This window comes from Etheostoma spectabile, chromosome 3, assembly GCF_008692095.1.
Source record: "Etheostoma spectabile isolate EspeVRDwgs_2016 chromosome 3, UIUC_Espe_1.0, whole genome shotgun sequence".
NCBI lineage: Eukaryota > Metazoa > Chordata > Actinopteri > Perciformes > Percidae > Etheostoma > Etheostoma spectabile.
The window spans coordinates 2,456,932-2,473,688 of NC_045735.1; the positions used below are offsets into that span (position 1 = coordinate 2,456,932).

Sequence of the window (16,757 nt, forward strand, 5' to 3'; positions counted from 1 at the left end):
TACACCGATGTGATTGGTGCAGCTCGGCTATAAGGGTTTAGTTAATGAGCAACATTACTCCATGCCAGAGTAACTTGCTAAGCAAATTCAAATTGTGCTCTTATGAGATCTCTGGATTTTCAGGGTAGTGTCTCATGCAAGAAAACCAATATCAGGTAGGTTCAGGGTTAATGTTGGGTAACTATTGTTAAACAAACTTTTTGGCAAAGTTTTAGTTCAATCAACCCAAATAGTTGGTTTTGAAGGCAAATGTACTGTATACCACCGGCCTCCAACCATTTTTAAACACCATACTTTCTGCTGTGCTGTTCAGGTCATGTCTTATTATAGTATTTCTTTCTTATTATTTATTGTATATGCAAAACACACGTTTTACATCTCATGATGTGGTGCTAATGGCTCAAATTTTAAGATGCTGCTCACTGACTGTCTTACCTTTGCCATAATATCAGCATAAGACATATAAAGATGGTCAACGTCAAGTTTACTGGAATGAGAAAACAGAAAACAGGAATCAGTCTCACTGGGGAACAGTTCACAAAGTTGGGTCGTCCAAGATGCTCTTACGTCTTTTCTGTGAGAGCTGTGCGGCTGAAATGAAGAATCAGCTGATGAAGGGGGTCCGGCTTTGTCTCTGTCTCCTCTTCCTCATCCTCCTCTTCCTCTAGGGCTTTCTATGATTTGGAGATAAAAATGAATCGTAAGAAAAACCTTAGTATACACTAAAGACAACATGCCATTAATGCCAATGGTACGTCTGAGTGTTAACCGGGGGGATGACTTACTGATAAGTCGTCGATCATCTTGTCCTCAAATGAGTAACCCTCAGTCTCTAACCAGTTGCGTTTGTAGGCATCCAAGAACATGTTGGTTGCCCTGTGCCTGTGAGAGGAGAGGCCATTTAAGAGGGTTGTAATGGCTTATGTTAAGCCTTCAGATTTTTTTTTTTTTTTTTCATAGTTTTTTTATTATAGATTAGGAAGGGAATCATTACGCAGGGATGTTGTACAGGGGCGTCATCCTGAAACAGGCCACCACAGCCCTGCGGCGCTGCTTAGACAGCAGCTTGTGCCACACCATTTTCTTCGACTTGTAGGGATGCTCCGTCTGAAGAAAGTAAAAATGTACAGTAAACAAATCCTTCCGGAGAGTATGTCTTCATTTCATTTGCAAAAGCTTTTCTAACAATTAGGCTGGGACTAGTGAAATGGAAAATAACGTATCTGATTATTAAAATATCTGATGACTAACCAGTTCTTTTTGAGTTTTTAGCTGCTTAAACCTTCACAGTTTCTGCAAGTGTTTCCCATGCCATGATGTGTGGGCCCTGCCAGTCCAAGTTTTATGTTCTTCTGATAAGCCAGGTCTAGAAACTGATTTAAACTGGAATTCTCTACCCCCCATGCATTCTCAGACTTGGATCAGGGCTGTTGATTTAACCCCTCCTCTGGGTTAATAATTAGTGATTCTCTAAGACTCTTTGTTCATTCTCTCACGACTCTCATTATGAACTGAACCTTCTGTGCACGAAGAATAAATACTTTGTTGAGGGAAGTCTTATTTAAATCTCAACCTAAGTATTAGGATTTTGACCACACTAGGAACCAAATAACACTGACACTTCTATACAGTCATGTGTGTTTGCTTGCAGAGCACTTGAGCGTGTCTCTTTACTCACCACCTCAATGTGGTAAAGGACAGCAGACACCTCTTGCACCCTTTTTACCACCTTCTCAGGGTCTTCAGCATCTTCCGCCTTGCCTGACATCTCCTTATAAAGAGACATTTGCCAGCGCATAGCTGGGTCCTCCACCTGAAACCAAAGGCCAAATATGTGTGTTGGGAATTTGTAGATTTATTTTCTGCTTTGAAATGTTAAGAAAACACATAACATGTCTACACACCTTGCCTTGCAGATGCAGATTGTTGTGTAAGAACTCCCTCACCTCTTCATCAGTATCTTTCTACAAGGGAAGAGACCAAGATTCAGAGGACATTCATCATTTATTCACTCAAGAAAATTATATTAGTCAAAAAGTATATTAAAAAAAAAGACACGGACATGAATATATATAAATCTAAAGCACTTGATTCAGAAATCTATTTATAAATGGAAGATTTTTTTCAGTTTTTTTACAGTTGTTCCATGTTGGGACAAAATACAGTCAGCAAGTTGGCTTAAAACAAATCAAAGTACCAGTGAGTATCTGATCTTGGCAAGATTGATGAGCTCCTGGTCTGCAGGAGAGCACATATTGAGGCCGATAGGAAGCATCTTCTTTAATGCCGCAACGATAAGGGAGGTCTGCACAGAGTAGCGATCCCCTCGCCGCTTCTTCTTGGTACGCTCCTGCTCTGAGCCTCCAGACTAGAGAAAGAAAGAAAAGTTCAGACTATGCCCTTTACTGTTCAATCCAAGAGCCCCTGTGCCTCACACATCAAACATTTCCTTTTCAGAAAACATTTTTGATCAGAGGCTTTTGATAATATTTAACAAAAAAGTAATAAAGACTACCTCTATCACAAAACATACCATGAAATGGATACAATATGATGGCAAGAACCAATTGCCAAGTCACATTTTACGCAATATTAGAACATGCTGATAAAGTGAATCAACAACTACGTGAAAATAATTATTCATCAGCTAAAATCAGACACATCAACAACTACATTTGCTTGTAAATAACAACTTCTGGATTGCAGGTGCTGCACTGCTGCATCAGCAACAGTTGTTACAATGCAGCCTCACTGTTACAATGCAGCCTCACTGTTAGTAGAGCAGTGGCCAGACAGGGCACATCTTGTCCATTGGACAGCACACAGAACAGCACAAGTCTATGGGGTCAGCTCCATCGCCCTGGAGCTCTTCTCACACACTCTTGTCCTGAGGCTGTCAAATGCTCATTACTGACTGTTGTCTGGCCTCAATGCAACCTCTCTGCCCTCAGTGCAATGTGTGTATGTGGCTAAACACTGCTCTTTGGGCAGAGAGGCATTGTGATGATCAGGTAACAGAAGTTTACCACGGTAATGCCCATCTGATAGCCAAGGAGAGGAGGTTTTTGTATTAACCTAACAGCAACCATGAAAAACATAAAACAGTGATTATATCATTGATGATGTACTAAATGATTGAACAATTTAATGATGTCGTGAATTAGACATGGAGGGACGAGTCCAGTTAGTAAATGGGATGACTGGTGGTGTCGAGTGAGCTTCCCCCGAGATATGCTGCTGGACCAGGCTATTCTAACAGTGACAGTAAAGGATGGTGTGTCTTTTTTGGTGACAAGAGATAGTGAAGACAAAGCCGATGATAGAATTGAAAAGAGAAGAGTCCCCCAGCGCTGGAATCTTTCCACAAAAGCTGAAAGAAATCAAAGCGTCAATAACATTTAAACATTGTTGGCACAGTAGCATGGGCTCCACAACTGTATCCAATAGGGATGATCTAAAGGCAAACTGTTTATTAATCAATGAAAAGTAGGATGATGGTGCTCGGCTTCAGGAGTGCACACTTCAAATTACACAACTGCTCAACCGAGCGCCATGAAACCTCTTAGGCCACTACGATCTACAGCACAGAGCTTTCATCAAGCCGCTCCAGACCCCTACTCACACATATACAAACACACACAAAAACATGGACGCACATCGCTTACACGCACACATTCACACTCAATATTACTCAAATACAATCACAAATATGTCCTGTTCTAATAAACCATTCATAATATAAACAGTTTCAACTACATCTACATTATACAGTATCATTTCACCCATAGATGTGCATTACTGTAACATTGCTATGACTAACTGTCTACTTATTGTAGTGACTATGCGTTTATAACGCCGTTTGTGTGTATGTATGTGTGTGAATTTTGGGGTCTGTGTGTAAAAATGGTGGTAGTCCATGGGAGAGCTTGATGAAATGCCTCCCAAAACTCAGGGTACCATGCGATCAGCACAGCGCTCGTGCACAAACACAGTCTAACCTCTCCATCTCCGGCCTAGTGGCCCAGCGTCCAACCCCGACCCAGGATATAAAGAGAAAACACAGTTAGCGACACACCGACTACTGCCTAAACAATCTGTACTGTATCTTACATTGTCCTGGCAAAGGATGTTATTAATTAACAGCTCAACATATGAAGTAAATGAGTATAACATCTAACTAGATAACCGGTTATGTTTTTCTTGGCCATTTGTGTGCTTGTCCACTCTCACCTTGGTCATCTTGCTTTTACTGTCAGCAGTCAGGAAGGACATGTTGTTGATCTCATTCATAACCACAAAGTTCTGCTCCTCTCTCTTAAAGTTCTGTAATAAACAACACAAGAAAAACGTTACATTACAAGGGAAAGACAAAAATCACAAAATTGGAAAAAAAGAAAGAAAGAAAAGAAAAAAAAAATATAAAGAAAACATAAAAAAAAAACTGACGTGGGATTTGGACCAGAAAATGAAGACCTCTCCCACCATCCTGAAAAGTTCTTCTGCATCTGGGTCTGGACAGGTCAACCACCTTGCCCTACAGACAAAGATGGCAATAGATTAACTCTTGATTATCACTTGAATTAAAGTAGCCGAGAGTGTGCAAAAGCCTAACTTATTTTATTACAACTGACTAAACTGGGTTTATTTCGCAGACAATATTTTACGATCTTGAATATGCTCTTTTACTGTTGTCAGAATGAATGTGATATCCTTTTCTTTGTTTTTTTAAATATACCGAGAAACATTTAACATAACATAACATTGTATACTGATGACATTTTACTATTCTCTACTCGGTAGAGCAATATTATTTTCAGGTTTTCTATTTTTTTAGCTGTAATTTAAATTTCATGAAGTATGAAACAAGATACAATACAAACTGGCAATGCTGGTGAAGCACTCGACACTGATACATCTTTTACAGTCAAAGATATGGTTGAGTCTCCACATTAAACACGTTAATAGGGTTTCCATCCAAGTCTTCTTAAAGAATAACAAAGGTCATTTATTGTAAGTCACTCAAGAGAATAGTGTCAACTAAGTTTTTTAGCCATACTAAGAACAATTTACAGCAATAATGCAACAGCAGTTAAGTGTTCTACACATTTATCAAGTTCAGTTACCTGTTATTGTCCACATAGCGGATAAGCAAGGGGTAGAGAGCATACAGGTCCCGACACAGCACAGCAAACTCATCTTTGATGGTCCCATCTTCGCTGTCCAGCTCCCCTTTGCCCTCCATGCGCAGTTGTTCCTCCTCGGCCACCACCTTTCCTGAGCGCTTCTTTAGCTTTTCCATGGTGGGGATGAAGTGGGATTTTAGCATCTCTGGTTTTGCCCTACTGACAATGGGCTGGGCAAACACTGGACAAGGGGTACACAGGAATCAGCAGTCAACAGCACGAGTAAGAGTCAGCATTGTGTTCTCAAAATATTGAGATGCAAAAAATGTGAAAAAACGTAGCTGTCGAAATTCTACAATACATGCACTTCTTGAAAAGCAAAAATCACTATAAAGCATATTTAAGTAGTTTGCAAACCCAACATGACAACATTTAGGATTCCAAATCAATGTAATAAAGGCTCATAAGGATTCTTATTTTGAAAATAAGAGGGGATTAGCTATGAAAACTGAAGTGGCCTTTCACTTTTTTTATTACACCAATTGTACCAGCCATGGTTGTTGCTTGTCAGGCAACTTTAGAGAGGTCCACTGGAGAACCATCGTTCACTTTGGTGGCCAGAAAATGTCTTACATCACCTGAAAACCTTACGGCCTATTGTGAAACTTCTTCTCACTTACCTGCCAATCTCTTCATCCAGGAGGCCTCATCTATACCCAGGTTGTTAACCACAATCTTCATGATGCTGCCCAGCAGCTTGTTAAGCTGCTCCGAGGTCACAGCGGTGCAGAGCTGGCCCTCCTGCTCAGGGAAATTGTCTGGGCCCCTCTCCCACCAGCGTGGGAGGTAGTTACACAACATGGGCAGGGTGATCTCAATCACATGGGGCATTTCTGTGTAGCGAGCCCCAGACTCAGCCAGGTCATGGATCTCCTTCATCAGGATGTCCAGCTCTGGGATGTCAGGGCACAGCTCTTCTACATTGTTGGGAAGACCCAGAACTGAGGAGGGAGAGAGTAGACAGATGAAATAAAAGGTAAAGAAACAATTGATTATTAATTAATTGTTATAACTTGATGAATATAAAGAAAACCCACTGGTTCTCTCTCTGGGAGTCTTGGTGGTGTAAACAGAAAACATGTTGAACTCATTCAGTGCTGGCTCAAGGAAGGCCACTGGCATAGCAGCTGCTAAGTGGGCCAAGCACTCGCCAAGAGCTGGTCGCTGTCTGGAAGAAGAAATACCACAAAATCTTGAAATGTCACAATTTAAAATGCATAATCAATCTCTGAAAACATGCATACACATTTTGTTTCCTGTTAAAGGCTCTTTATGCAGTTTCTCCTATGAATCAAGGGTCTAAAGATAGTGGTCTAGTTGTATGTTGTACAAACCTCTAATTTTGGACTACATACATTAAATCAACTTGACTTGATAATCAAGGCCCATATAAATGCAATTGTTGAAGGAAACATTAGAGCCAGAGGTCTCTACTCACTTCTCAACATGTGGAGTCTTCACTGTGCCCAAAGAGTAGATACTGCACATTAAACGATAGCAGGATATTTGCAGATCGTCCACTGAGGGTGTAGAGAACACAGGCATTGCATTAGCTTTGAGTCAGTCCTTTGTGTCAATGAGTCAAGAGCCATAAAGGTAGGGGATGAACCGCTAATTCAGAGAGAAGCACTTCACTCACACATGACGTCATCTCCAAACTGGTGCTGGGCAATGTGGTCAAACAGTGAAGTGAGGACTGGCATCAAGGCAGTGGTGGTGTAGTTGATGTTTTGGGACACACCCTTAACCTACATCAACGCACACACGCATAACACAAAATACAGAAATCAGCTCACAGTGAAGAACAACATATTAAAACAACGCAGTATGGTGCGGTCTCGGACCTGGTTTCGACTGGACACTTTGCCCAGTTTTAGATTCTCAACCATCTTCTCAATGTCATCCGCAGCACTCTCAAAGAACTGCCGCAGGACTGCCTTAACAATCTCAGGGCCTGACTTCATAACGGTTCTTAAAAAAAGGATATAAAAGAAAAGTCAAAAAAAGAGACATTTCAGATAGATTGTTTCTATTACCTTTTTGCCTAGGGTTGTGGTGGAGATGTGACATGAATAGACTGAGAATTACCTGGCATCTAGTGATCGTGAGAGGATGTGCAGACAGTTCACCACTGCACTTGCATCTGTTCCTGAAAACAGCACAGCAAAGATGTGTTCTCAGAGCTGTCCTACTATACAAATCCACTTCCTATAAGAGCACAATTTATTATAAAAGCCGGATACATTCAGTAATGAGGCTAATCTAAAAAGCACTAGATTAAAAACAGAAAACAGTAGATATAACTACAGAAACACTGAAAGAACTCAAAATTAGATTATAACCATTGATTTTTATTATCCCAGGAAAAAATGTATACGTAATTATGGAACATTTTTACCATATATTGCTACACTGTGCTATAGTCTATGTTAAAAGCTGTTATGGTTAGCTGAGCTAAAGACTCATGTTTCAGTGTCTAGTAACCACTGGTTACATAATAGTGACTGACTATTACAGACACATGGTGATGAAGGGGGAGTACAATGCTGTCCTACCTGACCCCACTGGAGACATTCATGCTCAAATCACTGTGTTATGAGTGCCACTCTGATTGTAGGCTTCAAAAGCACAAAATACAACTTTACAAACACCTGGGGCCACATTTATGAACAATGTGGACGCACAAAAACAATGCAAATGGAATTTCCCAAACACACACTGGTATTTATAAAAGAAAGTGTATGAATATGCACAATTCACTCATACTTCACACACTGAGATGGCAAAAGTGTTTAATTAAACTCTTTTAGGCAACCCTTGTCTTTGTGTAGGTTTATTCAATCATCAGCAGATGGACTCACAGCATCACACACGAATGTGTGAGGATAGCTGTGAGTGCCTGTTTATTTGCTACGATAAGGTTGACATGAAAAATAAGATTATATAAGATTTGTTTAGGTTGTTTTCCAATTTGACTGATTGGGTTATTTGTTCTGTCTACACAGCATTCTGTAAAATGTCAATCTTAGGCACATTTGTTAAAGCAACACTATGCAACTTTTCCCTCTTCGGCCCCCATGCAGGTTGTCTCATTGGAACTACAGCTCGCGCGGTTGTACTTCCAATGAGAGAACTTGTAGGGGGACCGAGGCACCGATCGCGCAACATGCAGTTTCAATGAGCCAACCTGTACGAGGACCGAAGAAAGAAAAGTTGCATAGTGTTACTTTAAAGTACTGAGTGATGGCTTGTGAAGCACTTCTGTTTCAATATAAGCTCTATAAATCAATCATTGATCACCTCTGATGTTTCTGATGTTTAATAAGGGTGACTGAGATATACCCACGATGATAGTTTGCATATACATGTGAAAAATTAATAGTACTGGCACTATAAATAGCCAGAGCCATGCGTAACAGCTGTTCTGGTGCTGTTGGGAGAACCTTGTGGGTGTGTCACAGTCGGGTAAACTGCACTTCTTTGCTGTTCTTCTTATTGACGGGTCTAGTGTGTGTGGGTGGTGGAGGGCACAGCCTTCAATATGCAAACAAATGTTTAAGGGTGTTTCTACATCTATTTATGGCTAACCGTGGGAGTGGGCACGTGGACATGTTCCTAGTTCCACAATGATGCATATTATGCATATTTCTGTCTTCTGTGTGCGTATACAGCTTTGAGTGTGTACATAGAGTTTCATGCATCTGGCCCCAGGTTGCAGAAAAAGCAAGCCAAGCAGAGGTTTAGCGCCAGACAGAGAAGCATTAGATAAGGAGATCCAGAAAGAAGAAAAGAGAGAATGACAGTGTGGGAGGATAGAATATGTGATACAATGCTGATAGTGTATAAATAGAAAGGTAGGAAGGAAGAGGAAGCAAAAAAGATCTGGCGAAATAGGAAAAAGAAATTAGACATGCAAACACAAACAAAAGCGACAGAGAGTGACAGGGCAAAATGCCACCATTCAGATTCCTTACCAAAAAGAGCTACTCTGTGCCTCACCAAAGCAGCCAACTTACAAAAGATACTGAGGTAGGAGGAGAAAAGAGAAAAGGGAGAGGGAGGGGGAACATTAAGGGGAAAGAGGGCAAGATGTTTGAAGTGACACAGAAAGCAAAAGGGAGGTCAAGGAAATTGACTGGATATTGTACAGAAGGAGAAAAAGAGACATGGAAGAAGGAGAGGACCGACATGGTCACACAAAAGTACTGTACAAAAGTAAAGGTAGGTGGGAAAGAGTTCAAGTCACATCATTCAGTTTTCAAAGCTTTCGCTGCACATACCTTGCAATCATCTCCTTCTCCTTGTTGGAGGAATGCCCTCCACTACCCAAGACTTTAGCAGGAGTGGAGAGGAAGTAAAGACAGTGATTCTTGAAGTATTGATTTACCAGTGGCAAGAGAATCTATAAAAAACAAACAAAAAAACAACATTAGATGTACATTACAGAAAATAAAAATGTCCTAAGGAACACACTATCATGCCATTAAACAGGCTCATGTCTCATTGTTCACTAAGGGCAGCAGGATGGTGTATAGGCAATAATCAAATACAGTAAGTGTATTTCACCAAGACGGAATCCCCACAAAGTAAGTAAGTAAGTAAACTTTATTTATATAGCACCTTCACATAAAAGAGGGATCACAAAGTGATGTTCTGTTACTATTTATGACCTCTGACTTTCTTGTAGAGGCAGACAAGAGTAAATGAGACTTCAATACAGAATCAAACAGCTCACCTTGGCAAAGAATTTGATCTCTTGTTCATGTGGTGACTTCTCCACTCTTCCACTGCTAACTACAGCCTCTGTTGAAGGGTAAATAAATACAAGTCAGCTCTCAGTCAAAAGGTTAATGTTGGAGTAAGCGGTACGCAATGAAGTGGTACGCCTATGAGAAGTCCCTCAAAGCACACAGTACCAAGATGAGCAATGAACTCCTGGGCAATGTCCATCCATTTAAGAAGCTTCTGGAGGAAGCCGTAAGCAAAACGCTTCTCAATGGAGGAAATGTCCTGCTCCATGTCTTTCAGTCCCCTGGGGATGGAGAGAAGAGGGAGTATAATAACATGTAAAAAGAGAGAAACACAGATAGAACTGGGTCATTCTTGTAATGCAGGAACATTTCTGTCCCCATGAATAACTTCTTCATATTTTCTTTGAATGCGTCAAATATACAAAAGGCCTTAAATGATAGATTAAGGTCTTCTGTATCACATAAACAGAATAATGCACATATAAATACTTTTTTGGACCATTTTCAACTTAGCTCAACATGTTCAACCCTGTTACAGGGTCTATTAACCAAAACAAATGAATCCACCCATTATTATTATTATTGGATTTGACTATTATTTGCGTGCCTGAGATCAGCATATATGTTTTTTTGAATGCCAGAAAAAAAAAATTCACCGTGCCTTTCAGGGCTTCTGTTCTATTGTAATATAATGCAACAAAAAAAAAGTCATTAGGCCAAAATGTAGTTGCATAACATAAATAATTTGACGAAACGCTAAACTTAAACTAAAAGGTATAAACATCCTGTGTACCTTGTCACAGCATATCCATTAAGCTGAAGGAACTTGAGCAGGTCCTGGGCCTTCTCCCTGTCCCTGGCCTTTTCCTTAGCCGTCAGGGTGTCATAAGGCACAAGCAAAGGATGGGTGCCACCACCTAAGAGAATTCATTTTTGTACTCAGACTGCAAACTAGCAACCTCCACTTAAAAGAAACATCTTAGATGTGAATGTGTAGTAGAAAACCCATCTTACCTTTGGATTGTAGCTCGAGCTTCTTCTTCCTGCCCCAGGTGTTGTGATAGTTCTCAGCCAGCTGCTCAGCCATGGACTGCACGGTGAGGGTAAGGAAATTAAATCATCAGGCTGATAAATGTCTAAGCAAAATATGAGGCCTGTCAGTGCTGTGAGGGAGAGATACATACCTGCAGCTCTCTGGACAGGGCCATTCCTGTGATATCTATTGGCTGAGGGTTGTACCCGTGACTTGGATCATAAGTGGCCTGAAAACAGAAAACACATACAAAGGATGGTTCTCCATGTGAGGTTTAGTGACCTCTAGAATATTCCAAATTTCCCAATTTCTTCATCAATTAAGTACACTTAAGTGCAGAATGTTTATTAATAATGATATCAATGTCCGGAAGGACAGCTGAGTTCAATATTATCACATTATTCCTATAATTTTCCCACATTAAATAATATTATTAGGTTTGATAATAGCGGTCAAGATATAGGAGTCTTGACCAGTAAGAAATCCATCATTGCTTTTGTGTCCTAATGCCTAATATATTTGTGTATATATATATTTGTATATAATGTATTTTTCACTCCTCTCTCTGTTACCTGAGCAGTTTGGGAGATCTTGCGAGTGGCCGCCTTCTTGTCGACTTCCACCTCCCCGTCCCTAGCTTTATCCAAGGTCCACTCCCAGGCCAACATGGCTTTGATGGATTCTTTGATGGGCCAACGATAAATCTCCTTGTCCTGAGAAACACAGAGAAGAGGAAGCCTATTTAGAATGTCTGGAAATGTTAAAACACATGGTATTAGAGATGACAAGTTCTTAGGTTTAATCAGATCTGAAAGCAAATTTGGGTCAATAATTAAGCTTATTTAAAGATTGGTACCTGTGTGCAGATTATCAGGATTTAGACTAGACAGAATTATTACCTTTTCAGAGAATGTTTTGTATGGCCGGAGCATGGGGTGAGTCTTCGCATTTTCATCCAACACCTCTCCGTAGGTCCAGTTGTTCTGAATCTATAAAAAAATACAAAAGGTACTTATGCTTTCAAAGAACAAATAAGGACTATATTTATATTTGAGGATTCACATTTTTCAGAACTGACCTTTTCAAAGGCCCATTTGTCATGAGTGTGCTCTGCATACTTGTTCATGAAGGCATCCAGCCTCTCTGGTATGATTGTGCTGTGAATAAGGGAGCTCATATTTAGTATGAGGTTATGAATACCATTTACTATTAATTTAACTTGAGCTGTAGTAACCTGCAAATTACACTTAGAAATTACATTGCAGTTCCCTGTTAGTGCTTAGGACGTGTCATCTCACATCACCTTCATTCTAGTCTCGCATTGCCAGACCTATCTCCACAGCGTTTCGGAGTAATGTCTGGCTCTAACACACATACATTCCAAGAGATAAAAAAAACAGTCTGAGTTGTTTGCATTTCTTTAAACCAATCACAATCATCTTGGGCGTTGCTAAGCTCCAGATGCAGTGAAGGTGCCTCTGCAAAATAGTCTTGGGAAGGAGCTTTTGGTGGAACATTTGCATCCCCACAAGAAAAACACCAAATTATGTATTAAATGTAGTTAACTGTTGACACAATACAGTAAAGTGAGCTATTTAAACTAGCTGGAGACATGGTTAAAGGGTAATTTACTCTTACCTGTGTATTGTGTGTATTTGGTCCATAGCAATTCACGAATCAATTTCAAAAAGTCCCAGTTAGATAGTAAATGCTGTAAACATAATTCTTTGTAAATCAATCATTCTCCAAAACAACCAACTCGGCCTGTCTTGTTGCACAATCCTGCATGTTAATGTTCTGTTTTCAGTGTGTAGCTCGAAGGTTGTCATTGTTTCCTGAACCGAATAAAGTTTGAGAACGGCAACACGGAGAGAGCGGAAGGCTAGTGACAGCTGACGGGACATCCTGGCAATGTTGATCCAGACTACCTTCACAGAGCTTTTTAATTAAAAATGATAACGAGTTCAAATTAAATGTACTGTATGTTTTGTTGTTATAGATACAGCATCATTGTGCATTAAAGAGCATTAAACAAGTATTTTTTTTTTAGTAGGCCACTGTGAACTATTTAAGTACTGTCTTGTGTTTTTCTGCTCACTTGGTGGTCTCCACTGGTTTGGGGTCAAAGTTGCCTTCAGCATCCACAGAGGCCTTCTTCTCAGTGTGAGAGGAGTAGGTGGCATCCACATAGTCTGGCGGGATGGCTCCAGCTATAGCACAGAGGCAGGGCATGGCGATCTTGAAGAGTTCTAAATCATATTTCTAGAGTTTGGATAACATCAGAAAAGTCACGTTAATAATGAAATGAGCTTCAAACCTGTGTAATCAAACAGTACACACACAGTGGGTTAACACCAAGACATTCCTCTCTCACCTTGTGCGCCAAAGATTCAAAAATTCCCCAAAAGAGTTTTCGAGTAAGATGTAGCTCCTCCTCTGAGGTCACCCCAAAATTAGCCCATCCGTTAGGCAAGCAGTAGTACTTCCAACAGCGCTCATAGTGATTGGTCAACAGCTGAAACAATGAAAATCATAGAAGGAAATATAAAGGAAGACATATTTTAATATATGTTATTCGCAAGTAAACGGGTAATTGCTGTTTCTATCAACTGTTAGCAAATGCAATTATCACTGTAATGTAATCTACGTGTTGGTAATGCATGTATTTCTGTGTTTGAGCTGATTGCACTTTACAAACAGATTGGCTTGATTGGGTGTATATGTTTCTTTTTACTTTATTCTAGTCGATAACATAGTCTATACAATATTCCACTGATTGAGACTAAAATAAATATAACAAATACAATAAATGAAATAACAGGAAACCTTGAGGGGCATCTTTGCATATTCGTTGAGGATGGGCACATCAAATACCAGCCGTCTAAGCAGATGCTGCAGCATGGAGGGTCGAAGGTATCTGTGAATGTCATAAAATGCTTTATGAGAAATGTAATGTAGCAGTTTAAAATGGGATCTTGTTTCTTTCGGGCTTCTATATAATTGAGTAAATATTTAGCAAATTAAAAAATAATAATCATTCAGATGCCCAATTATCATTCACACATTACTAAATAGAGAGATTGGGATTAGTACTGACTTGCAGAGCGACATGAGGCACTCCTCAATGACGTCCCTCTGAGCCTTGGTGAGGGCTCGGCCACGGGACAAGCGATAGATGGTGTGAAGCATGGAGTCTATCATGATGGCCCGGTGTTCCGTCCCAGCAAACAACGGAGCACACTTGGTGAGCAAAGGCAGAACAGCCGAACAGAGGTAGCGGTTCAGTGCCAAGGCCATTTCAGTCGTACTGAATGCCACCTATAATCAGAGTGAAAGAAAGAAAAAAAAACTATCTGTACTGAGTGCAATACTTAAGGAGACATGTGACTAATGACACACATCAGACAGATTTCTGGAGTTGACAGAAGTAGAATTTCTCTTGCTGTTTTACATCTGTCTTTTCCTACTTACCGTGTCCAGAGAGGCTGCAGCTCTCATGTCAGGCAGGAAGCCAACCTCCAGCACATGAAGCAAGAAGTCCTGGTTGTCAATACCATACACTCTGTCAAGGAACAGCACCATAGAGGCCTTGTGGTCTGGGACAAAACTGGCTGACATCTTTGGCTCCATAACCTGACCATCTGTGGTGGTTTGGACCGAAAAAAATCATATACAGCATGTTGCAAAAATGTATACTGTACACTTACAAAGTGTGTCCATACATGAGTCCGTCTTAGTCACTAACCTTTGCCGAAGGCAGGAATCTGCACGGATAAGCTGATAACTCCCACCAGGTCCTCTATGGGCACAAGAGACCTAAGGATGGCCCTGATTCTTAGAGCTTCACCTTTGCCTGCTTGGATCAGCTGTAGAAACATGTAAGACATGTATGAGATGTATGCATCCACCACATACTGAGCAAATGTGCCTGGAGGCTTAAGAGTAATCAATGTTGAGAAAAGCCGTTCTACTCACATGCATCTCAGGGGCACAGCGACCCAGCAGATCGATGAGGGCAGAGTAGAAGGACATGATGGCATTTCCTAGATGTACACGGTTCTCCTCGTGCTGTTCCTCACCACCAAACCTGACAATCAAGAATACATGTCTTAATAACTGATTTTGCAGAGCATAGCTTTCAAAGACAAAAAAAAACAAAAACAATACACAGCATGTCCATCATGTCATTTTTCTAGAGGGTTATTTGTTATTGATCTAATATTTATATTATAATATAAATACAGTTTGTATTTTTATTATAATATAAATCACACCTTACGGCGCCAACGCTTACATGAAGCGTCTGTCTTTTTTGACAGTGGGTCCATCCCTTGCTGGATCCTCTGAGATCTTGATGGCCTCCTCCATCGCAGCCAGCAGACCATTCCCGCCCTCTCCTCTCAGGGCCGGGCCGAAGCACTCAGGCCGACGGATGAGCAGACGCACAACAACATTGGCGTTCTCCTCCACGCTCTCCCCTTTGGCGAGCAGGTGAGCAAATGTTATTGACACTTACGCACAACTCAAAACCACATATGTAATCATTAAATGGAGGGTGCTGACCATTAACAAAGACAGCAAAGCGGAGGAAATCCAGGTATCGCTCTCCTCCGCAGGGGTTCCAGCCAATGTCAGGGTAGCCCTTGGAAAGGAGCATTGGACACGTCTGCAGTCCGCAGCCTGCCAGGTATGTCACCACCTACATCACCACGTGTGAGAGGAGACACCATGAGATTATAAGGTAACAAGTCTACCGTACCCGTTCATGAGTTTATCGTCCTTGTTTATTTTTTCTGCTACCATTTCCAGGTCCTGCTCTTGTAGAGCCAAGGCCAACTCATTGTTGTCGATGCAAGATGCTGCAGCTACATCCAGAGGTGTGGACCCACGCATGCCTGCAAATGTAAAATAAGAAGTCTGCATTTGTTTGTTCTTTGCGTAATACTACACTGGCTCATACAGAAATGTCCTACAGTGGGGTTCGAAAGTTTGGGCACCCCAGGTAAAAAAATTGAATTAATGTGTATAAAGAAGCCAAGTAAAGATGGAAAAATCTCCAAAAGGCATCAAATGACAGATTAGACATTTGTATTTTATTCCATCATTTACACTTTCAAAATAACAGAAAACAAAAAAAAATGGCGTCTGTAAAGGTTTTGGCACCCTGCAGAGTTAATACCTTGTACTGCCCCCTTTGGCAAGTATCACAGCTTGGACTGTCTGTCACGCACTGCTCTTTTAAGGTCTATCCATAGATTTTCAATTATATTGAGGTCAGGAGATTGTGAAGGCCATGGCAAAACCTTCAGTTTACGACTCTTGATGTAATCCACCGTGGATTTTGAGGTGTGTTCAGGATCATTATCCATTTGTAGATTTCATCCTCTCTTTAACTTCAGCTTTTTCACAAATGACATCAAGTTTGCGTCCAAAATTTGCTGACATTTTATTGAATCCATTTTTCCTTCTACTCGTGAAATGTTCCCTGTGCCACTGGCTGTAATACAACCCCAAAGCATGATTGATCCACCCCCATGCTAAACAGTTGGACAGAGGTTCTTTTTATTAAGTTCTGTGCCCTTTCTTCTCCAAACGTACCTTTGCTCATTTCGGCCAAAAAGTTCTATTTTAACCTCATCGGTCCACAGAACTTGTTTCCACAATGCATCAGGCTTGTCTATATGTTCATTTGAAAACTTCAAATGCTGATTTTTGTGGTGAGGACATAGAATAGGTTTTCTTCTGATGACTCTTCCATGAAGACCATGTTTGTACAAGTATCTCTTTATA

At 40.7% G+C, this 16,757-nt stretch overlaps 1 protein-coding gene across 10 annotated transcripts in view; it reads right to left on the bottom strand.

Annotated features, from left to right (window-relative positions):
• Positions 1 to 16,757, bottom strand: part of ryr1b (ryanodine receptor 1b (skeletal)) — a 79,919-nt gene that overhangs the window by 23,224 nt on the left and 39,938 nt on the right. For 7 of the 10 annotated variants that reach the window (XM_032503969.1, XM_032503958.1, XM_032503949.1 and 4 more), the window contains exons 43-79: positions 15,768 to 15,862; positions 15,531 to 15,666; positions 15,262 to 15,445; positions 14,943 to 15,054; positions 14,713 to 14,833; positions 14,439 to 14,608; positions 14,065 to 14,285; positions 13,794 to 13,884; positions 13,342 to 13,482; positions 13,066 to 13,229; positions 12,046 to 12,124; positions 11,867 to 11,956; positions 11,540 to 11,680; positions 11,119 to 11,196; positions 10,949 to 11,024; positions 10,728 to 10,851; positions 10,100 to 10,215; positions 9,919 to 9,986; positions 9,464 to 9,585; positions 9,158 to 9,207; positions 7,272 to 7,332; positions 7,028 to 7,154; positions 6,823 to 6,931; positions 6,622 to 6,703; positions 6,221 to 6,351; positions 5,804 to 6,124; positions 5,124 to 5,364; positions 4,447 to 4,534; positions 4,231 to 4,323; positions 3,999 to 4,013; positions 2,198 to 2,368; positions 1,905 to 1,964; positions 1,679 to 1,813; positions 995 to 1,107; positions 786 to 882; positions 568 to 674; positions 436 to 487 (exon numbers count right to left, since the gene is read on the bottom strand). In XM_032503969.1, the coding sequence (XP_032359860.1) occupies positions 436 to 487; positions 568 to 674; positions 786 to 882; positions 995 to 1,107; positions 1,679 to 1,813; positions 1,905 to 1,964; positions 2,198 to 2,368; positions 3,999 to 4,013; positions 4,231 to 4,323; positions 4,447 to 4,534; positions 5,124 to 5,364; positions 5,804 to 6,124; positions 6,221 to 6,351; positions 6,622 to 6,703; positions 6,823 to 6,931; positions 7,028 to 7,154; positions 7,272 to 7,332; positions 9,158 to 9,207; positions 9,464 to 9,585; positions 9,919 to 9,986; positions 10,100 to 10,215; positions 10,728 to 10,851; positions 10,949 to 11,024; positions 11,119 to 11,196; positions 11,540 to 11,680; positions 11,867 to 11,956; positions 12,046 to 12,124; positions 13,066 to 13,229; positions 13,342 to 13,482; positions 13,794 to 13,884; positions 14,065 to 14,285; positions 14,439 to 14,608; positions 14,713 to 14,833; positions 14,943 to 15,054; positions 15,262 to 15,445; positions 15,531 to 15,666; positions 15,768 to 15,862 (4,382 nt within the window). The remainder of the gene's footprint in view (positions 1 to 435; positions 488 to 567; positions 675 to 785; positions 883 to 994; positions 1,108 to 1,678; positions 1,814 to 1,904; positions 1,965 to 2,197; positions 2,369 to 3,998; positions 4,014 to 4,230; positions 4,324 to 4,446; positions 4,535 to 5,123; positions 5,365 to 5,803; positions 6,125 to 6,220; positions 6,352 to 6,621; positions 6,704 to 6,822; positions 6,932 to 7,027; positions 7,155 to 7,271; positions 7,333 to 9,157; positions 9,208 to 9,463; positions 9,586 to 9,918; positions 9,987 to 10,099; positions 10,216 to 10,727; positions 10,852 to 10,948; positions 11,025 to 11,118; positions 11,197 to 11,539; positions 11,681 to 11,866; positions 11,957 to 12,045; positions 12,125 to 13,065; positions 13,230 to 13,341; positions 13,483 to 13,793; positions 13,885 to 14,064; positions 14,286 to 14,438; positions 14,609 to 14,712; positions 14,834 to 14,942; positions 15,055 to 15,261; positions 15,446 to 15,530; positions 15,667 to 15,767; positions 15,863 to 16,757) is intronic. The other 3 variants (XM_032503994.1, XM_032503964.1, XM_032503941.1) reach the window with 1 other exon arrangement.